The 23541-nt window shown below is 32.1% G+C and overlaps 2 protein-coding genes across 2 annotated transcripts; one reads left to right on the top strand and one right to left on the bottom strand.

Annotated features, from left to right (window-relative positions):
- The first annotated feature begins 2139 nt into the window (after nt 1-2139).
- On the top strand, nt 2140-4438 carry LOC142169864 (uncharacterized). The gene is made up of 8 exons (XM_075231802.1): nt 2140-2190; nt 2296-2469; nt 2521-2823; nt 3024-3074; nt 3242-3558; nt 3818-4070; nt 4153-4245; nt 4352-4438. Exons 1-8 carry the CDS (start codon nt 2140-2142, stop codon nt 4436-4438), a joined length of 1329 nt encoding a protein of 442 aa, XP_075087903.1.
- Nucleotides 4439-19392: 14954 nt separating this feature from the next.
- Nucleotides 19393-22155, bottom strand: LOC107823782 (CRIB domain-containing protein RIC4-like). The gene is made up of 3 exons (XM_016650492.2): nt 21829-22155; nt 20795-20932; nt 19393-19874 (listed from the first exon to the last, which is right to left on the bottom strand). Exons 1-3 carry the CDS (start codon nt 21977-21979, stop codon nt 19633-19635), a joined length of 531 nt encoding a protein of 176 aa, XP_016505978.1. The 5' UTR covers nt 21980-22155; the 3' UTR covers nt 19393-19632.
- Between the last annotated feature and the right edge of the window lie 1386 nt (nt 22156-23541).

The following is a 23541-nucleotide window of genomic DNA, read 5'->3' as shown; positions in this document are numbered from 1 at the left end:
CACTTTGGTCACATAGTCATCCTTAGACTTTTGCGGAGGGAGGTTCTGCAGGCAGCATAACGGCCGTAGAGTGAAGCAGGCCAGCCCAGTTCCCAGAGCCACCTTTCGAGGTCATTTCGCGGACCTCATAATCATTATGCGGTCATATATGCGACCGCAAAACCTGTTCTAGAGCTTCATTTTGGGGGAGTTTTAAACCCGACCCTATTTCGTTAAAACACATCCCATAGACCATTTTGAGTTTATTTCTGATATCTTTAGAGTGAGAGAGAGAGTCCTAGAGGGATAAAGTGATCTTCATCAAAACAATTCTCTTCAATTCTTGCTTAAACCTTTGAAGAATATAAAAAGAAGTACCCTAGGTCTTCATCCTAAGAGGTAAGATTCTATCACCAAGCTCTTAATTTCGAAATATAACTAGAATGGACAATTAGTAAGGTAGTTCATGGGGATGTGAGTGTTTACCTTGCATGCATGTATTCTTAAGGTACGTGGGGAGGTTGTGAGTTAAAGATAGAAAATAATGAGGTGTGGGATGGTGAAGTCTTTCAAAAAAGAGCCATGGAACCTTAATACACATATAATGTTTGATAAAATGCTCAAGTGAGCAACAATCATGATCGTTTTCCTAATTTTTGGTTCAATTTTGCTATATTGCTAAAATAGATTGAAGTTGCTAATATTCCGGAACATCTTAGAGTTTTTAAAAGCTCGATTTAGGTAGGGTGGCTAAATCCCCTCTTCTTAGAATTGAACCCCATGGTATTCATGAAATCGATGCAAGACCCAAATTGAACGTCCTAGAAATTGTTATCCCGAATATGCTTGTTTTGAAAATATATGTGTAATATGTATTCCCATACTTTCATCACGTTATCTCGTCATCTGAGGAAATGTTCAAAACTTAGAATATGTGCCAAAAATTCCTAGACTTCAAGTCAAATTCGATTAAAGACTGTTATGCCAAATTGTGTGAAAAGCCTCTATGTGCCTTAGATTCTAAATTGCTCACATGTGAAATCAAAAGTCTTGAATGAAAAACCGTGTTGTTATTGATGATAATAATAATGTTGGAATATGGAAAAGAACTTGAATCATAAAATACGGCTAAGCGCCAAAAATAACTTTATAATTGGGGTCACTCCTGCCATTGTATTGAAAAGATGGGAAAGAAATATGAAGTGAGATGACTGATTGAAAAGGGGTGATGTCTCGAATGAGATGGCTTAGCCGATCGGGTCGAGATCGGACTCCGTGTAAGAATACGGTGATATTGTGAATGAAATTGTGAATATGGTTGATGTCTCAGATGAGATGGCCTAGCCGATCGGGTCGAGATCGGACTCCGTATAAGAACACAGTGGTATTGTGGATTGTGGCATATTGGCACTAAAAACCACCCAACCTAATAACGTGAAAATCGACTTGAAAATCTATATGATCCTTAACTTGATATTTTAGTGTTATTTAAAGCCCATATTGCATTTTTGACTGTTTCCCCCTATATTATTGTTCATTCTACTGAGATAGTGTTTTAGTTTTATATACTAGTACTATTCGACATTACTAACGTCTCTTTTGATGGGGGCTTTGCATCTTTAAATGGATGCAGGTGGTTCCATAGCAGACAGTGTTGATCACAGATAGTGTTGCATCCCCTTCTCAGCGGACTCGGTGAGCCCCATTTCATTCCGAGGTCATGTATTGTACCTTTTATTTATATTGTGGTCACTTTTTGAGGTATAGCCGGGACCTTATTGTCGGCACCATCTTTACTCTCTTTTGTATCTTTAGAGGCTTCGTAGACACTATGTGGGTTGTATATTGGTGTTAGAAAGGTCAACGGATCATGTTGTGTTTTGGACTCTTGTTCCACTCAGCCATAAGTATGTATGTATTTTGAAACTTAACAATGATGTAACAAAATGAAATGACTTAGTAATGTATATACATGATCTCTCTACTATTTAATCAGTGAAAACATGCCTTCTCATGATCATAAGAAAGTCGGGTAGAAAGTGTCTAATATGCTTGCTCGACCGGATCCACTCTGTTGAGCACCGGTCGCGCTCCCCGAGGTTGGAGCGTGACAATAGGGGTTCCAAATATGCTAGGAAGTTGATAGGGGATGAGAAATACATGGATAGTTCAGATCCAGGTAGTGAGGATACAGATGATGAAGAAGATGTGGTACATAACCCTCAATCAAGAAGATACAACAGCACGGTATACTTTGATCCTACTTGCAAGAAATTTTGTTTCTAGTTGGAAATGGTTTTTGAAAGTGTTAAACAGTTCAGAATTGCTTTGCAAGATTATGTTGTACAAAGGAGAGTTAAAATTAAGTTGAGGCCTAATGAGCAACGTAGGGTTATGGCAATATGTGTGAACTTAACAAAATGCAGATGGCATATTTTGGGAAGCTTGGAGGGACAGATAGGGAATTTCATTGTCAGGAGCTATTATCCTGTTCATAAGTGTTTTAGAACAACTAGAAACAAGATGGCTAATACATCATAGGTAGCTAAATATTTCAAGGACAAGATTATCAACCAACTTGACATAAAGCTTAAGAAGCTGAGGGATTTTATTAGGATAAAGTATGGCGTGTATGTGGGAAAATCCATATGTGTCAGGGCTAAACATCAGGTCATGGGTAAGTATCTGGGTGATTACAAGCTGGAGTTTGCTAGAATATATGATTATGCTGACATGCTGAGGTCTACAAATCCTGACAGTACTATTGTGTTGAAGACTTCAAAGGAGACAATACCTGGTAAAGAGTTATTTGTGGGGATCTACATTTGTCTACATGCTTGCAAAGTGGGTTGGTTGGAAGGATGTAAAAATATTATTGGCTTTGATGAAGCATTTTTCTGAAGGGTGTGTGTAAAGATGAGCTACTATCACGTATTGGTAAAGATGGTAACAACCAAATGTACCATGTTGCTTGGGCAGTGGTTGAAAAGTAGACAAAGAACACATGGTCATTGTTTTTTAGGTGCCTTATGCATGATTTACAGCTCACAGAATTCCAAGGTGAAGGGCTGACCATCATTTCTGATATGCAAAAGGTATATATTTCTTTTTGTTCTTAATGTAATTACTTTATATATGTTTATGATATTCTAACTCTTTTTCTTGTTGCTTAAGGGACTTGTTCAATCTGTGGCTGAGTTGATATCAAATGTTGAGTAGAATGTGTGCGAGACACATGTGGAGCAACTGGAAACAAAAGTAGAAAGGTGAGGAAAGAAGGAAGAAGTTCTGGGCTTGTGCAAGAGCTCCATTTGAAGCATATCTCAAGGCTAAGATAGATGAGTTGTCAGAATTGAGTAACAGTAAGATAATTGAGGATTTACTGAGATACCCCAAACAATCTTGGTGTAGAGCATTCTTTAAAGATTGGAGTAAATGTGATTATGTGGAGAATAACATGTGTGAGACTTTCAACAATTGGATCATGTCTGCTAGGCACAAGTCTATCATAACCATGTTAGAAGAGATTAGAGTGAAGGTGATAGAGAGGATAACTACCATGAGAGAATTTTCAACAAGGTGAATTTCTGATATATCTCCTATGGCAATGCGGTACATAGAGGAACAATCTCAATATGCATTTAGGTATGAATTTAAATGGAATGGGGACACTGGGTATGAAATAAAATATGGGGTATACAAACATATTGTTGACTTTGTCAATAATACATGCACATGCAGATCATGGCAGCTCAAATGGAATACCATTCTCCCATGCAACATATGCAATATTTTTTAGGAGATTTGAGCTTGCTGACTATATTGTTCACTGGTACAGGAAAGAAACATACCTGAAGTCTTTCAGTTGTTACATACAGCCCGTAACCAACACGGCGATATGGACAGCAACTCAGAATCCCACTGTTGAGCCTCATGTAATTACTAAGATGCTTGGTAGACCTAAGAAAAATAGAAGAAAAGCTCAAGATGAACCTAAAAAGAAGTTTGGTAAGAGATCAAGGAAAGGGACACCAATGACATACTCTCATTATAAGACAGTAGGCCATAACAAGAAGGGGTGTCCTATCCTGGTAAATGATTAGATAATGCATTCATTTATTTTCTGTTCGTGACTTGTATAACTCTTTTTTTTTTTTTGAAAATTTCAAAAAGGACAAGGATCTAGAATTATTGGTACCAGAAATGCTAATGCTACTCAAAGAACAACTCAACCATCAACTGTTGCAAGTGGTTATGGAACTGCTGGTACCAGAAATACTCAGTCTACTCAGGCTGCTAAAGAACAACTCAACCATCAGCTGTTGCAAGTGGATATAAAATTACTGATACCAGAAATACTCAACCATCTCAGGCTGCAAGTGGATCTGGAACTGCTGCTACCAGAAATACTCAACCATCAACTGTTGCAAGTCAATCTACTGAATGTTTGTTTTTATAGCTTAAGTTTGTTAGTTGCAGAACTTAATTTATAGATTAACTATGAATGTTTAAGTATGGCTTTTATTTTGGCATAATGTTTAATCTATTTCTGCTACTAGACAACTTTCAGTAGTTAATTTTGTCAACCAAGAAGGCTGCTTGGTTGTTTATATATGACTGCTTGTTTATGTCAAACATTGCTTTTCATTCCACAAAAATTCATCATACATTTTGTTATTTTCATTGTACATAGGGTTATGAAGAAAATTATAATGATTAGTATTAACTAAATTAAGAAAAAAATTACAATGATTAGTGCTAATACAACAACTGAAGATCTTCATCCTCTTCCTACGATGTAGTCGATGTCTCTCTAATTCTTGATAACAACCCTAAAATCACTTGTTTCTGGAAGAGGTGGGTCAAATCACCTAAAATAATTACAAGAATTGTTTCGACCATAATTTCAGTACCCATAAAACCTTCTTCCTGGATTTGTTGGCTTTCAAGTGATGCAAAACTTAGCTTCAACTTCACAATGATAAAATATAGGACTTTGCATCATTTTCACGGTCTGAAAAAAGAAAAAAATCAAATAGAGCTTCAGATTTTAGAAAAATGGAGGAATGGAGCTTAGATTCTATATAATGGAGGAATAATATATTTTACAAGGAATGAATAAGAACCCACTTAAATACAACCCATTTTGGATCGTTGGGCGTTGGGAAGAGGGCTTTCACGCTCCTGTGCGTCGTGTTCCTCACGCAGCAGGATGATTAGAACCAACTTACGCCACATGGGCATGGTCAATGAGCAAATGTGTTTATTTGTTAAGGAAAAAATGAGTTCGAGTGTTCAAATAGAAAAGTTTAAAGTTTATGTATCGGCTTTCAAATGCCCTACAAGTTTAAGTGGCGAGGAAGCCACTCCGCCTTTAGAAAATTTAACATACTTGAGAGAATATGTAGGCTACAAATACTTTGAAATTCTTAAAAGATAAACATGTCCATTTCTTTTAATTTATTTCTTTAAACGTCTATTATTCTATGTACGAAATTTATTGGCCCGACTAAAACGTAATCACGTCGTAGAAAATTATGGGGAGTTTAGTACTGAACGTTAAAGGAGGACTCCATTTGTTAAAGCTCGAACTAAAACCTATGGCTAAGGAATAAAGAATATTTACAATAGCCAGTGACTCGTACACAATTTTTATTTGATCTATCACAGAGATTTCTGATTAACAATAAAGGAATTTAATTCATCTCACCACACCTTGTAGTGGTTGTTTAATGTGCTATGATTCTTCATATTTTTAATTATTTTTAATATATTTCAAATTTTGCTTTCATCTTTAGACGAAAAAGACATCATTTAACTCATTTTTCTTCATTTAAGGGGCCGTTTGGCCATACAAAATTTTTTCACTTTTTTCAAAAAAAATTACTTTTTTTGGAAATCTGCGTTTGGCCATGAAATTTTTAATTTTCGCTCGAAGATGAATTTTGGAATTATTCAAAAATTTAAAAAACTCCAAAACGCTGTTTTTTAAAATTTTCATGTCCAAACACTCACAAAAATTCAAAAATAACCTAAAATTATATTCATGTCCAAACACAACTCTAACTTTCAAATATCATTTTCATTTTAAAAAGAAAATCACTTTTTTCGCCCACTTAGTTTCCATTCTAAAAGTGTAGAACAGACAATTTAATGTGGATTGCTCAAAAAAAACTTCACAAATAGTGGAGTCTAATGATTAGAAAGTACTTAGATGACACTATGGACAATACCTTCTTGTTCTTTTGCACCTTTCTTCTTTACTTTGATTTATTGCTGCTTTTTTCCATCAATTGCGGACATGCAGTTGCAAACGTGTCACATTATTTTTTTTTTTGAATTTAAGTTATAAACACGACAATATAAATATTTTATACATTATGAGTGAACTTTAGCTTGTAATAGCAGTGCGATAGATAACATCTTTGTTACCTTAGCATCTTTATATCATCAATGCAGAGAACTTAAACTCTATTTTTCTTGGTGTCAATATTCAGTTCTACATTTTTTTTGGTTTTCCTCGATATCCGGTATTCATATTGGGACTCGATTAAATTTGGATTCATACCGAAAAGTCTCAAAATGAGGGTAAAACGTTCCTAACAAAAATGATGCAATACCGAATATTCGAACCTGAGACCTCTAGTTAATAATGAATAAGTACTTACCCGTTACCACTTCATAGGTGGCTTTAGTTGGGAAATTTTGTTCTAGTTTAAATTTTGAATTTGGACGTTTCTGATCTTTTGTGAACTTATGGGACAAATATGAACTCTCCGAGGGACAAATGTACACTTGGCTCTTTTCTTTACTAGAACAGATTTTATGGATCTTTCTTTTTTCATCCTTTTATTATAATCATTATAATAATCATCAAAGGAAGTAAAGAAAAAAAAAGTTTAGGTTGACATAAATTGTTGACACGTTTTGACAGTATTAGCCTGCAATTTTCCACTTTCCTTCTTGTCACCGAATGAATGTTGATCTATATATAAATTCATTACGTGATTCCTCCGTAATATCACCAATTTACCTTTTTATCTATTGGTATTGGCTCGATTAATTCGAACTCGTGTCACATCAGGCTCATTAAAGAAAAAACATTCTTATCAGGATTTTTTTTCATACTTAAATTCGGACACAAAATATTTGAATATATTATCAGGTTCTTTCTAAATGTGATGAGGATTTAACCTTTTTGATATCAAAATTCTCGACTTTTAGGTATAAACGTTATTAGAAATGTCATTTTTCACTTATAAAGTTTTAGAAATTCGACCGGATTAGATATGTAAGTAGGAATTTGCATTTTACATTGATGGATTATAGCTTGAAGAAGATATCTTTTGTCAAAACCCCAAATTCGTAACGAATTTGTCCTTTATACTTTGCTAGAAATGATCGAACACTTAAAATAGGTGGAAAACCAGTTCGGAATATTGGCCGAGCGTAGACTAGTTTGTTCAGACAATTACAGGCTTGCTAATACTAAAAATGTAACTCAGCTTCTCACTGACTACATCAGATCTGGAAAGAGTAGCTGATCTAATCAATCTGCTCTTACGATTGATAACGGCGTTTAAAGCTATGTCAAAATATGCTTATATTAATTTTTGTCTTAATTTCTGCTATGGTCCTACATAAATTTCTCTTAAGATTCTCACCTGTCCCCAACATTGTTCTTAACAATATATTGTTCCAGGAAACTCCTCGTACCTCAAGAGGCGGAGTCAGGATTTTAAGCTTATGGGTACGGGATTCTGATCGTATTAAAGTACTACGTTCTAAATTAATAATTTATATATATATTCAATAAATTATTTAAGACAAATACAAAGTTCGAACCAAAACTACTAAGTTCAGCCGAACCCACTCCCGACACTCTAGCTCCGCCCATGCTGATACCATCTTTAAAGCCCATGTTGTGGGGTGACAAATATGGACAGAATTTTCTTTTCTTTTCTTTTCTTTTCTTTTCAACAGCAATGAGTAGTTGTTAAGCTTTGATTTCAAATGGATGGCAAATCTCCTTATCTAATCCACATGTTTTCAATCTCAAGTCATCAACTTTGTGTGTAAACTTAGCCAAGCCAATTAATGAAAAACTATCAAAAAGTTTTTAGGTTGCAGCCGTTTTAACTCGTTTTTAACTTTCTTAGGAGCTCTCGTTTGAACAGATGACCAATTTTAATTTTTTTTTCGGTTGTCTTCTTTAAAGAGAGCAGACATATAAATAATTTTAATACAATCAGATCATTTGTGTACTAAAAAGTTACAACAAATGGACCCTCCTGTTCATTTTTTTTCCTTCTTTTTTCATTCACTCTTGCAACTACTGTAGTCGTTGTTAAACAGAAACAAAGTTCTGACTGGGAGCAAGACTAAAATAAAGAAAAAAAGTTTTATTTTTAAATTAACACATCCATAAAATTGCAGTACATCTTGCACGTAAAAGTTAAAATACTCCGTCCATGACCAAGAGTTTAAACAAATACAATAACAACAACAACAATTACGCCTCAATTCCAAACAAAATATAGTCTACTATATGAATTTTCGCAGACAAACGCCTTGGTAAAATGAGAATGCAATAGCTTCCCCAACGCTTATTGTTTCTTGCCAGAATGAGGCAAAAAGATAACCAATTACATCGCCCATCCGATAGTGTTCTTCCAAGATGATTTATGCAGTCGAAGCTCAGACAAGACACTCTAAGATGATGTAGAACTAGAAAATAAGTTGTGAATATTATACAAAAAAATGAAATCAAATTTGTCTTGCATCAACGATAAGCACATAAATAGTGATACAATATGACTTCAGCATGCCACAAGTATTTCGCTTCACTCAAATCGACAAACCTGAGTTTCCAAGAGCATCTTATTCTCCTTCACTCAAAACTGGAACGATGAGTGGTTTCAACTGTGCAAGGTACACGATTGCCCACCTATCCACAAAAAAAAAAAACAGAAACAGACGATTTTCTTCTCAGTATCAACTGATAAATCCAATTTAACAACGAAAATGGCAAATAGAAATTTACTTGTACATTAACTTGCAACAACTACTACTAACTATTATTACACCTCAATCCGGGAATATTGGGGTCAGTTTTATTATTCCAAGATCACGCTAATTTAAGTGACAACCCAGTATTATTGATGGCAAATCAAAATAGGAACTATAAATAAGTTCCTTGTCAAATGAAAATTTAGGTGCACGCCTGCAAAGCTAAGGAAGCTTATCAAAGAAAAAAGCAAAAATAGCACTCTCTGCAGCCTGTTGGGCAGCAGAACTAGCAAACATATCCTCAAAGTGATGACTCACTCTTATAATTCAATCACACCAACAGAATGGTTTTTGGGCTAATGCAGGAAAATGGTCCAAAAAAGCATAAATCTTTTTTAATAATATAGGACTGAGAATACAGAGTAATATCCAACCATTGACAATCGATGGAGCACACAATTACTTGTTTCCATGCATTAAGAGGATAACATGGCAAACAGTCATTGCATTCGCCAAATGAAGGAGAATGACTATTTCTTTTAAGGAATAAGCTTAGTAAAAGTTAGGGGTTCATTTGGAGAGACCATAAGGAATATCACAGCGAATACTAAATAGAGCATTTACAAGGAGGATTCTGTAGATTTAACCAAAATACTATTAGAGTATTAGTGAAAGCATAACTTCTCCAACTTCCAACACAGAGTAAATCAATAATGAATGCTAGTCGCTCCAAGATACGCCACTGCATCAGCTTCCCAACCAGATCATTATCACCCACTATCCCCTCACACAAAACAGGAGGAGAGGAGGGAGGGGCAGAGAGAGAGAGAGAGAGAGAGAGAGAGAGAGAGAGAGAGAGAGAGTAGTCTTGAGACGAGCATCAAAATACCATAAAGAAATATTGAACTTGATTCGTGTTCATAGAGAGGCAAAGCAGAATGAAGAAAAAGTAGTGGACAGCTCCATGATTCTTGAGAAGAAAATTACAACAATAATGAACCCACTAGAGACAACATTGAAAATCATTACCAACACATTCATCTATCAACTAAGAGAGGGAAATAAGGACGTTGCAGGGAGGAGGGAGATCTTCAACCACATAATCACGGAAGTTCACATATAAAGAAATTCCATCACATTTCTTACTTTCCAGAATGAGGAACTTCAAAAGTATGGAATAAATATAGCAATCTACATCTCATCGATTTCAAGAAGAAGCGATTCTATGTTTCATCTATGAGAAACAATTAAATAATTTAGGACGAAATAGTTACGGGATTTACGAAGCTAGGCTAGAATTCACAAGACCATGACTGTTTGATAATACAAATGCAGATTTTAGTCAAATCAACTAGATAATTCAAACTTAAGCTTTTATTACGAACACCCTGATCAGGAAAAACTTAAGCCTCTGAAAATTTTCAAAGAAAGGAATATCTGCAATATCTTTAGATTTTAGTGGATTCATATATTTAGCACCCAATTGCATATATATATATTTTTTGATAAGGAAAATTGGAGTACAATACTTGGCTTCGCCCGGAATATATATATATATACACACACACTAGTCTCTATGTCACGTGAGAACACGTGTAATCCCTACACCTATTATTAAATTTATATATAAAAAATAATAAACTTTTAACACAATATATCATTCAAAAACATTTATTCAACTTATAAGTTAAAACCAAAGCATATAGGTAGTGCGAGTTCCCGATCTTGTTAGTTTTACTTGTTTTAATTAAATAATATTTTTAAAATTATACTAATATTTATAAGTATAAATTAAAGCACAAAAATAGTGAGAGTTCCATTATTGTTAGTTTTATTTGTTTTGATTAGATATATTTGAATTTATATTAAAATTTGTAAGAAGATATCAACTTGATAACAATATTAGTTAGGAATGTCGCATCTAATAAACATCGTGATAATTTATGTTACATTCCAAAATCTCTTTTTTCTTTAAACAAAATCAATATAATATAAGAAAAATAATGGTGGTGCTAAGCATGTGCTAAATATCAAAGAGTTCTATGCGAGGTCAAATAAATGTGAAGTGTTTAGGGTAGAGTTTTACTTTCTTGTATTCTTTAAACATGTGCTAGCGCATAAAAGAAGCACATTACTCAAAACTGAACCAAGAAATTCCCACTTTGTTCTAGCCTCGGAGAGCGAGGAATGGCAGTAAGGCCACACAACATAATTTAAATAAAATCTCCAATAAGGGGTGGATGTAGCATTACGACATGAATTTACACTAAGAAATGTATTAATATTGCACACATAATTAAAGATATATTACGTTTCATATTAAGAACGTTAAAGGTTGGACCCATAAAGTTTAATAGACCTGCTCTATCTCTAATAGCCGATCAATTTTAAGTCCATAACTTTTGTGTACTACTCATTGAAAGTTATAAATATTTGATGTGTTATGGAGATAAATATTCAGATTCACCAATAGTGTTATGTTCATAAAGCTTTCAAAAATTTTACGGGAAATAAAATAATATGGATTCCCGTATATCTATATGTTATTATCCTACTTGAATCTTGGAGTGCGTATAAATGTGCTAATAAAAATTATACCAAGTAACTATGTACACCTAAAAGTAATGTAAACCAAAACATGAGAGCACTCAGAGTGCAGAAAATTATAATTATAAATATTGGAAAACATTCTACCTTATACACACTGCAAATTTCCATATGATGGTGGAAGAAGTCGAAGCAACACATAAATATCACACAATTTAATTTATATCAATGATATAAGCACCGTCCACATCAGTTGTCCAAGGACATAATCCAAATCGATATCAACAAAAAAAAAAGACACAAAATATTCTATAATATAGCCTGCAAGCATTTTATTATTCAACAAGAGAAGGTACTTCATCAAATTTAGAGAAATCGTGACTAAATTGAAAAGCATGACTAAATTGAATTCAAGTTTAAACTGCATTAAATTCATTTAAATTTGATCGATTTATTTCTTTAAATTCGGAAGTAGAATTTATTTAGAAATCTATTTTTATTATGTTTACCAAAATATCGTATAGATTTATGTTAAGAATAGTGTAAGTAACATTTAGCCTTCGTGCTCTTTTATAATCGGGTTTTCGTATCCTTTTGTAGAGAGAATTTTGATAATCTTAGATTTCGCTACCATATTATCGGCGTTCACGCTTCAAATCTCCAACCTAAAAATAAAAACGTCCTTGCACGTAAAACCAATAGACACTGACATATTATATGGAACAAACTTAAAGTTTTTGGCACTCTTCTTGAAGAAATTTACTATGTAATAAACAACAAACAACATTCTTGGCATTGGCAAAAATTCAAAGTAATACTAAAATTTTAAATTTCAATATTCATAATAATATTTTGCATAAGAATATAATTAAGCTAATTAAAGAATCAATTTAATTTTAGAGGAACAATTAAGCCAAAAATAAAAATTCCAGGAGCATCATAATGTGTGTCATGTTTTAATCTTTAGAAGAAAAAGATTCTCTTATATTTCCCTCATGTAAAATATTGTATCATAATGTTAATTATGTTTTATTCTTGTGAATTTTTGAAAGAATCCTAATATGTTTGGTAAAGGGTGCAGAGGTCGGTATACATGTAGTATCTCAAATAGCTGAGAAACCAGAATTTGATTAATATTAGAAGTCCATGAAAAATGTAGTATTAAGCATATTTTAAAATATCAGTTTTACCCTACATGGTATTATTTGTCAATTAATATCCTAATGATATTTTGATAAACCAACATTATATTCATGTTTTATAATAATATAAATATATATATTTCATACCCAAAAACCAACATCCAAGCACATCCTAGGAAGTCAATCATCATCTAAATCCTCTCACAAAGTTTATGGGACAACAATCATGTAACTTTGAAGTTCTGATTATTGATTACTTGGCTCTATCACGGAGCCAGCCAATTCTTAAAATGGATTAGCTTCATTCAATATTCCACAGTGGACAAACTGACAAGTGACATCCCATTTCATATTTTACGCGGAAGTGCAGACTCAACAGCACAAGCAATACATTCAACAAGTCGAGCAAAATATGGATTCCTCAGCAAAAAGGTATTCTTATAGGTTATACCCATATGTAATTGCTCTATTTTTTATCTTTTATTTTTATTTTTGATTGGTAAGTAATTTCTCTATTTACGCAACCTCGTTAACATCAAAAGATTAAGTACAGGAATTGACGAAGCAAATTCAGGAAATATCTTACTAACACCTGGCTTCAAGTCAAACAAATGAACTCATGCTCGTGTTTTGAAAGAGATAGTTTCTTTTATAAGTAATTTTGAGAGATAAAGTATCTACATTACGTCTGGTTCTGCTTTACTTTGTACACCTTTGTTCATGCGAGCGTGTGTGTCTGTGCGAGAGAGAGAGAGAGAGAGAGAGAGAGAGAGAGAGAGAGAGAGAGAGAGAGAGAGAGAGAGAGAGAGAGAGAGAGAGAGAGAGAGCGAGAGAGAGAGAAGCAAACTCACATCATCCAGCAGCATACTGTAGCAGTGATGATCAATGTCATGTGTAACCTGCATCACAAAATTCAGTTAGCTACTAGAAACAGAGATCAAAAGACGCTTGAACAAAATTTCATACATCATCTATTGAAGCCTGAAGAGCTCTAGAGTAATTAAGATAAACTGAAGAAAAATAAACAGCGGCCCGACAAAAATCACAATTTGCATTTTGAAGTTCAATTGCATGTGCTTCTTTTGTTATCTGAAATGCCTGAATCATGAAATACACTACGAGTCGATTTAAATTAATTTCTAAAAGAACTATCAAAGTCTTCATGATACAGATTAGTGATTAATAGCTGATAAGTATCAAGTGCTGAGAAACACTTGTAAGTGCTGAAATTGATTTTATAAAGTGCTGAAATTGATAATAAACAATTGGTGTTTGGTAAAAAAGTGCCGATAAAATAGTAAAAAGCTTTGTTAAATCAAAAGTGCTTATAAGCTAAATCCATAAGTTGTTACATGACCAACTTATAGCTTTTGGCTATTTTGGATTATAAGCACTTTTAGCGTTTACCAAACTCGTAGACAAGTTAAAAGTGCTTATAACCAGCTTATAAGCTTACGCAAACACCCTGTAAGATACCACCATCAAAGGATTGCAATTTTGCTATGTATATGCAGAGAGCAGAGTTTTTTATGCCGAATTTATATTTTCTCATACAACAAACCAAACAAGCCTTAAAGGAATTAAAACATGCAATGAAGTTGAAACCAATGCTCCCTCCAATTCAATTTATGTATACTTATTTGACTGGGTACGGAGTTTAAAAAAAATGGAAAACTTTTGAAGCTTATGGTCCGAAACAATCCATAAATGTTTGTGTGGCTATAAATCATCTAATTAAGGATACAATGAGAAGTTTAAAGTTACATTTAAAGATATCATGCTTTCTTAAACTCCATGTCCAACCAAATAGGTTCACATAAATTGAAACAGCAGGAGTACTATATTAGTAATGCAAAGCTGCATCAATGATTCAGAGTTTATACAGAAACTCAAGCATTTTGGTATTAATAAGTCAGAGTTCTATGCAATTTTTTCTTTTTTTTTCATACAACAAACCAAACAAGCCCTAAGGGAATAATGATAAGCAAAATTTGAAGGAAACATAAACATATGGAACAAATTGACCGTACAGATTAGTAGAAGGTCCTCTATTGCAGCAAATTCTGGCACATAAAGATGCAATAACTCCAATCGCAACAAAAATTAGAGTCGTCACTAAAAACCCCATGTTCGTCCGATCTCACACTGAAAAAATAATTCTGTATTCTGCAACAATAATTTCAAGTCAAAATTGGTCGTTCGATGGAAAAAGTTTTAAAAAAAAAAAAAAACACTTTCGGAGCTGAAATTAATTTTAATACCTGTAGATATATCGATTTGCGATTGAATTCTACAAAAATGGGGATATTTTGTGATGAATTGCTGTTAATAACAGTTGCTTGATCTAACGATAGATCGATTTGACGCCAACTAGAGTTGAATTGTTGGCCAGGCCAGAGTTGTGTTTGGGCCAGCTGTATGAGCACGTCGGCTTTCTTTGCATTTCAAAGAGGTAGAAATGACAACAGCTAGCCACTAGCCACTCTAAAGAGCTACTATTTAGGAATTAGCCGTTATATCACGAATTTGAGTTTTTTCAGTTTTTTTCGGTTTCATTTTTAAGGACAAAAATGTCTTGGATTGTCGTGGAAGTCAGAATTTTTACTTTAATATTTCAGGACAAATTAAATACTGATTAATTTTTAAATAGGATCCTTAAGAATAACTATCTGTGCAATTGCCCCATTATAGAGCCTTTGATGGACCGGTGGGACCTAATAGAATTAGGGTACTTTACAAAAATAGTCAATCCGATTCATTATTTACCTAGCCGGTATACATAATATGTACGGTTAGGGGTCATTTAGTTATTCTATAAATAAGGATATTAATTTCGTGATAGAATATGAGATTTTATTTCTCCCATATTTGATTGTGGATATTACCTAGTCATAGGATAAATTTTATACTAAACTGCGTGTGTGTGTATATATATATATATATATATATATATATATATATATATATTAATTCTTTTTTTTTTATTTTTTCTGGGGTAAGTGCACAGATAGCCATTCTAAGGGATGTTATTTAGAGATTAGCCAGTACTTATTTTGTCCTGAAATTTTAAACTAATAATATCAACTCATGACTTTATTTTGTCTTGAAAAATTGAAGTGAAAAACTTAAATTCAGGACGCACTAACTAATTCCTAAATAACAGTCCTTTAGAATGACTACATAATATTATTTCTACGTTAAATCTTGAGAAAATTGCCCTATATATCCCCTCAACATTTTAATAGCCCGTATTTTTTTCCGTTGACACGAAAATATCCCTTCAGTCCAAACATATTACATTTAATAGCTCGAAATGTCTATTTTCTATATTTTTTGTATAGTAACAGTCTATTTTATATATTTTTTGTACAGTGACAGTCTATTTTGTATATATATTATATAGTGATGGTTTATTTTGTATATATTTTGTATAGTGATAGTCTGTTATATATAAATTGTATAGTAACAGTCTATTTTGTATATAAATTGTATAGCGACATTCTATTTTGTATATATTTTGTATAGTGACAGTCTATTTTGTATCCCGAGCACTTTTATCTATCCAACGTGTATATAGTGTTGTATGAAGTATAAATATTTTGTATAGTGACAGTCTATTTTGTATCCCGGACACTTTTATCTATCCAACGTGTATAGACTGTTATATGGTGTATAAGAGTGTATATATATTATTCTTTTACCTTAACCTTATCTATCCAACGTGTATAGACTATTTTGTATAAAAATTTATAATTAAGAAGCTGCTGACATTTTTATTAAAACAAAAACAATAGGTCCACCTCACAAAAAGATTAAAGTAATTCTATTGAATCACAACTCACAAGACTCATGTAACTCTAATTAGTTTTTTTTATTTAAATTTTTTGCTATTTTTTAGTTTCTATTAAACAAGCATAAATTTCTTTATGCTAATTGTAAGCGTTAGTAAATTTAAGGAACTCATTATTCGTAATATGAAAATCTGGGTATATCTCTGACGAATACTTAAGGGTATTTTACACCTTTTAATTTTTATCCATAAAACAGAAGACTGATTCAAAAATGGTCCAACCTGACCTTAAAAAGCAAGACGTGACACTTATTCAAATTAAAGGAATATAAAGACGAAACCTTTAGAAGAAGAAATAAGAGAGAGAGAGAGAGAGAGAGAGAGAGAGAGAGAGAGAGAGAGAGAGAGAGAGAGAGATTAAAACTTGCTCATTTCACCGTAAGTTGGTATTTTTGGTTTTAGTTATATGAAATTTTTATTTCATTTCTTCAGTTATTAAAAAAGAAGTGATATCGACTTTGAAATAGCTTTCAGTTGTCTACTAAATCCTGCAAATCAAATGACATTAAATAAGAAAATTGATTTATTTTGAAAAATTTAACAATTTATAGTGGAGAAATAATGAAGAGTAGTAGATCAGAATAGATTAAAAACTCTACTTTGCAACTTGAAGAGTTGATCAAATGGGTCAGCGCATTTTTTTGTGTGTAGCCAATGTAATAAATTTTTGGCTATAACTTACAATCAAATTTAATAGGCTAGCGATTGTCTTAATTTAGTGCCGAACGGTCGTAAATGGAGTTTGCTCTTAAATCTTCATAGAATGACAACAATTAAAGCCCAACAATTCCATGTTGGACAGGTCATTTAACACTTGAACTTCCCATTGGAGTTTCTAGCCCAAAAACCTTTTAGTTCAATTTTTTTCTCTTCACCAAATAAAATAAAATAAAAGATTGGTGTATGTTGGGTATATAAGTAATGAGAAGTGGAAACCCTAAAGACAGATCCTCCTCAGACAGAATTGGCCGCGAATTGTGATACCTCTTTGAGATACCATGAAATATGTCACGGAAAGTGCTGTCTGTTTTTTCTAAATATAGTATAGAGAGGATCTAACAGTAAAAACCCAGGCATCTCAGAAAGCCATTGTTTTGCTTTTCAATCAGCTTTTGGCTCGCTATGGTGCCTACATATATACACACACACACACACTATCTCTATCTTCTTTTCTCTTATTGTTTTTTAAGTTTATTTCATTTGGTTGATGAAGATTTGTTTGGTTAAATGCTTATTAAAGGGAATCTGGTGCTCAAGCTGGCTTTTGTTTGAGTTTGCGAAACAAAATTGAATGTTTATTTTCCTTTTTTGCATTAATTTCTATTAAGATTTGCAAACTCGGCTGAGAATTATTTTTTTAAGCCGATAATTTATCGAAAACAACTGCTTACTTCCGCAAAATAGGGTAGGGGAGAAAGGTTACTCTTCTCGTATCCCATACTATGAAAATATATTGGGTATTTATATGTAATATTAATGTATTGTTGTTGTAAGATTTGCAAACTCAAAACAATTTGTAAAATTTTAAACAAATTCCGCAAATGGTTGATAGGATAATTGTTTGGGAATTCTAACCCCTGTTTTAGATTGTCGTTTCCCGCGATTTATTATTGTATTGTTTTTATTGATATTATGTTTGTTTCTACTGTTCATAAAGTTATATTGTATGGTGTTGTAAATTCGAAATTAAACTATAATAAATAATACAATTTATCTAAATATTATATTATTAATACGATATAATATAATAGGATATTATATAATACTATATTGTACCATTCAAACAGGCCATAAAGTGTTTATCATGAGAAATTATATTCTTGCTAAGTTCTAGTATTTGATTAAGCATGAAAAAAAGTGATATGATATAGGGAATGATAATCTTTGCGAAAATATTTAACACAAGAACAAAAAGAAATAATCAGTAGAAGCAAGTTATACATTCAGGGATATTTTGTTCGTGTATTCATTCCTTTTATTTCTGATAAATTTTAGTAACCAAACTTGAAAATAATCTAATTAAAGAAAATGTTTTTGGGAAAATATTTTACTAGACTTAAACATGATTAAAAGTGATTTGGGAATTAATTTTTGCACTCGTAAGTTTTATTTCTACTTTATTAAATTCTACTCCATAGTTTAATCCATGGCTCGACTTCATTGAACAAAGGTTATGGAAATATCTCATTTTACAAATGAGACGGATGCTTTATATAAATTGAGTTTAATCTATGTGCACTTATAATTGCTTATAACAAATCTGATGGAGTCACCTAAAACTAGAGTAAATAATGTTAGATAACATGTTAAAATAAATTGATAGTGCAAAAAATTATTTATGTTTAACGTATATAATTTAAATTCTTATAAATTTGTTGACCATCCATTAGTTTTATTACCTAATGGAAAAAATAAAGTTGCGACTGAGAAGAAAATAAATTGTTATGTTAGTGGAAGAATCAGAAAAAATAAAAAATAGAGTTAAAAACAGAGTATAGATTGGCATTGTTCAATGTCACATTTGATCTTTTTCTTGTAAAAAGGGTCCATGTATTAGATCTTTTTACATTTATTTAACAAGGCCGATTTAGTCTATTTCCCTAAGACGATAAAGATAGATTTGATCTCAACTATTAATGAATACAACAACAACAATTCAGTAAAATCTCACAAGTAAGGTTTGAGAGGTTGTTTTTGATAGACTTTCGGTTCAAGAAGGCGAAAAAAGATAATATATTAGTATCAGTAACAGAAACTATAAAAATAATATTAGCATCGTAAGAACCAAAATATAGATGGAAAAATAATAACAATAACTAGTAAATAAGATTCGATACTATGAAAAACGAAAGAATCAACTACTAATGAATGACAAATCTAAACCTTTATACGAAGTTCAGGGACAAATTTGGTTTTTCCAAAAGAAAAAAAAAAGTTTCTTTTACTAATTTTAACAATATCTATACAATCTAATTCCCACAAGCCCAATCCCATAATAACACTCGAGGACAATCAATTTTCTCCACCCTCACAAAAGAGAAAAAAATATAAACTGACAGAATTTAAATGAAAAACAAGATGAAATTACAAATAAAAATATTAAAGTCAAGCACAATGGTTATTATTCACATCTACAGGTCCACCAGCTTGGGCAGCCATAGCAAGTTCAAATTGTTTAATGGAAATTGAAGGAAAAGAAATTAATTCAGGAGTTTTCAAATTTTCCCATCCTTTGATAGGGTTAATTGTTGTTGATCCATCCCATCCTATGTGTGTTACATGCTTCACATCAGTTGGATACCCTATTTCTATCTCCATTTCCACTTCTTCCTCTTCCTCTTTGTGCACTACAAAAGAAAAAAGAAGCAAATTATAAGGATAAAAAAATTAAAATGAATACATTGGGCCGCGAATCAGAAACAATCTCTCTGCTCTTCCAGAATAGGAGTAAGGTTGCGTACATCTTACCTTCTACAGAACCCATTTGTGAAAAATTAATGGATTTGTTGTTGCTGTTGTACATTGGGCTGCGAATTTTCTTATCGGTAAAATTTGTTAAGGGTCGTTTGGTAGGAGATATTAGAAAAAACAATGCAAGCATTAGCTTTGTGCATTAATAATTCCTTGTCTGGTATATTTTTTCAACCAATGTATTACTAATACTTATATTAGTTATAAATTCAATTTGGTAATATCCTATGTATAACTAATACATAGCAAACCATGGTATTAATTAACAATATAAAGGTTTTTAATACTTGCATAAATATGGTTAAAGACATAATTGCTCCTCAAATCCATCGAAATCTATTCTCAAATAATTTTTGCCATATTTTATAGAAATGGTGTTGCTCTCTCTTCTCTTTGTATGTTTTATTCATGGAAAAAACAGTGTATAAAGTTAAAGACTATGGAGGGTATTTTTATATATAACCATTCCTTTTAGAAATTATGCAATGCTTTAATACATCAAACCAAATAGTGAATAAGAAATAATCTCAGCATAACTAATGTCAGCGTAACTAATCCCGACATTACTAATATCAGCATTATTAATACACCAAATTCAACACTATTCTTATATCTTCTGCCAAACGATTAGTGTTTTAATATAGTTTAAGACAATCTTAACTAAGAAAAAGACAATGTATATTGCTCTGCATGTTTTTTATTATGCTTTTGTATGAATGTGGGAGGAAAGGTAAAAGAGAATTACTGGATGAGATTGAAATCTTACAAATATAAAGTATGGGCAATGGTTATTTACCAAATAATTGGGAGAAACCTTTGAAATGCCTTTTCAATCTTCGAATATTTTGTGAAAATGTTGGTCTTGTCATGGCCAAAAATCCCCAAAAGCTCTTCATTTTTACACTTGATGAGCTCTCTTCTCCTTCTAGTCTTTCTTGAATAAGTCACACCCAAAGTAACAGTGTCAAACAGAGAAAAGAATAACAAAACAGAGGCACAACAAAAGCAATTGCAAATATTGTATCTGACGAGGAAAAACGTATTTGTATTTGGTGTTTACACCAACCCAGTGAATATATGACATATGCCTTAAAACCTCTTGTCACTAGATCATAGTTAAGGTAATACGCATTTCATCTTAATTTATGACTTAATCATGATAAATTAGTATGATTTAATATAACATCAGGTTCAAATGAGTTTTATCCGTTCAATATAAGTGGATTTAAACGAAAACTATCTATTCATCAAAAGCCTACCGCAAATGAAGTAAATATAGTATGAGCTAGCCAGTTTTCCGATTGATAATTAAAATATAGTGCAAAGTTATTGAACAATAGCCACTATTTTATGCGGAGATAAAATCTGGACAAAAATAACTTAGCAGAAACATGAGAAGTTCCAGCATAATATACTATAAACTTCCAGTATATTATGTTGGAACTCAAGAACATTATGAAATTGTAGCATATTATGTTGGAATATCATATGTAAAAAATTCGACCTCCAACATATTATATTGGAATTTTTCCAGATTTTTAAGGAAGTTTTTGTTCGAATTTTATTTTTACTTGAAAAAATGGCTAAATTTCGATTACTTTTGAAACTGCGGCTAATTTTCAATTAGTATCAAGTTATTTCTGATTTTTACCCGTAAGTGAACCAATAAACTGACAAAACCATGCCTTTTGGTTTGAAAGGTTTTACTATAGGATTAACCTTTTAATAATACTGAAACTTAATATAAGTATTATTAAGTTTATATGAACCCAATATTTTCGACACGAAATATAAAAATATACACGAGACATAAGGGGGAGAGAGACATACTTGTTTTCTCAGCTGGATTAGTCTTTGTTTTCTCAGATTGGCTGCTGCTACTGCTCACTGCAACACTTGATTCAGAACCACACACTACAGAAAATGGCAACATAAAAAACTTCTCTATAGATTTTTCCTTCATGTTTCTTCCACTTAGCATATGAAATCAACAGTGAATTATAGCATATAAATCACAAAAATGGGAAGAGATATAAAGAGAGGGAGTTATATTAATGAGATTAATGTGTTAGCAATTAGCTTTATGAAGAAGTTAAAATGATTTAAGTTATAGAAATGTAAGACACACCAAATATTAAAGCAGGTTGGTTTGGTGGCATTAGAGAAAAGCAAAAAGAATATATGAAAATGATGGAGTGGGTTAGAAACTTAAAAGAGTTGATATATATAAGTTGGTTAACTGTGCAACTCATGCTCAATGTTGGCTGATTACTTGTCCATTTTAAGAAATAAACTGAGCCCACAGACCAACTCCTCCACCCCCTAGAAGTTTTGTGTGGGTAAGTGAGTGGTATCCTGAGGCGGAATCGAATTTTTATTAAGGGGAGTCAAAATATAAAGAAATAAATATACGAATAAGTCAAAAAGATTCAATATATAGTGTATATATATTAACTTTTGTTTTTTCCTATCTATACTATGTAATTTTCCGGCAAAGAAATATCAAATTGACAACCTTTTGGCAAAGATGGCTCTGCCACTAATGGTATATTTGCCACATGAAAACATTCATATAGCAAAAGTTTTAGTACTAATATATATATCGGTAGAATTAAACTTATAGATGTTGATGGCATTATAAATAATTTTCAAACTATCAATGTAATTTAATTTATTGTAACATGTAGGCTGCCTTACTAATCCTACTTATTATAGACGATTATCTACAATTCTTTTTTAAGTAACTTAATAGTGTAATTTTTCTAATTCTATTATTAACGAATAAAAGTTAAACTCATTTCGATATTTCTTTTAAATTACTTTAACTAGCTCGGTCTCCCTAGTTTCATCTTCAACTTTTCTAACGCAAACTAGACTTTGGTCATAGGCTCATAGCCTTATACTGCTTTGGTTTTGAATATATTATCTAATTTGACCATAATTTTTAAAATCTATTTAGTTATCTGCAACTAAAACTTAATTATTTGACTCTATTTTTGTCTTTTGTGTAATAAGTTTTTCTTTTACTATTATTCTTCAAATTAAGTCTTAAATTTTATAGATAACTATCATCCCAAAAATTGGCCAACCTTGACCATTAAAGCAAACTTAGACATTAAAACAAGATGAAAAGGTAATTAATATACTTACTTGATTGCTCTAACATTATAGAATTTATTTACAATTTTTTTATATTTCAAAAGGACTTTAGATAGTTGCACTATTTCAAAAATATATATTTCTGTCGAGAACCAAAATAGTTATCTTAAACCATCAAAGTTTGCGGTATGTGATGGAGTGATAGGTACACTTGTCAATTCTTAACAAGAGGTTTTGTGTTAAAGTCTTATAATGGAATCGCCTTTGGTCGGATAAATTGTATGCTAAAAAATTGGACTTTTGTATGTGAATTCGAATTAGTCTGATCTAAAATAGATACCAAACGCGGAAGGAAAAAAAGATTATCTTAAGCTATTGAGAATTTATTGAGTTTGGTTTAAGTGGGGCATATCAAGTCATCCTTAAAGATACTTCTACAATCTC

Source organism: Nicotiana tabacum, chromosome 15, assembly GCF_000715075.1.
Source record: "Nicotiana tabacum cultivar K326 chromosome 15, ASM71507v2, whole genome shotgun sequence".
NCBI lineage: Eukaryota > Viridiplantae > Streptophyta > Magnoliopsida > Solanales > Solanaceae > Nicotiana > Nicotiana tabacum.
This window is presented reverse-complemented; position numbering and strand designations above follow the sequence as displayed.

Coding starts and splice junctions, on each gene's coding strand:
- LOC142169864 (XM_075231802.1), top strand. CDS start 2,140: ATGGATAGTTCAGATCCAGGTAGTGAGGATACAGATGATGAAGAAGAT. Junction 2,191..2,295: donor CAGATGATGAAGAAGATGTG/GTACATAACCCT, acceptor AGTGTTAAACAG/TTCAGAATTGCTTTGCAAGA. Junction 2,470..2,520: donor TTGTCAGGAGCTATTATCCT/GTTCATAAGTGT, acceptor AATACATCATAG/GTAGCTAAATATTTCAAGGA.
- LOC107823782 (XM_016650492.2), bottom strand. CDS start 21,979: ATGCTAAGTGGAAGAAACATGAAGGAAAAATCTATAGAGAAGTTTTTT. Junction 20,933..21,828: donor TAATCCAGCTGAGAAAACAA/GTATGTCTCTCT, acceptor GACTTATTCAAG/AAAGACTAGAAGGAGAAGAG. Junction 19,875..20,794: donor AGGTTTCTCCCAATTATTTG/GTAAATAACCAT, acceptor TTTCTTTTGTAG/TGCACAAAGAGGAAGAGGAA.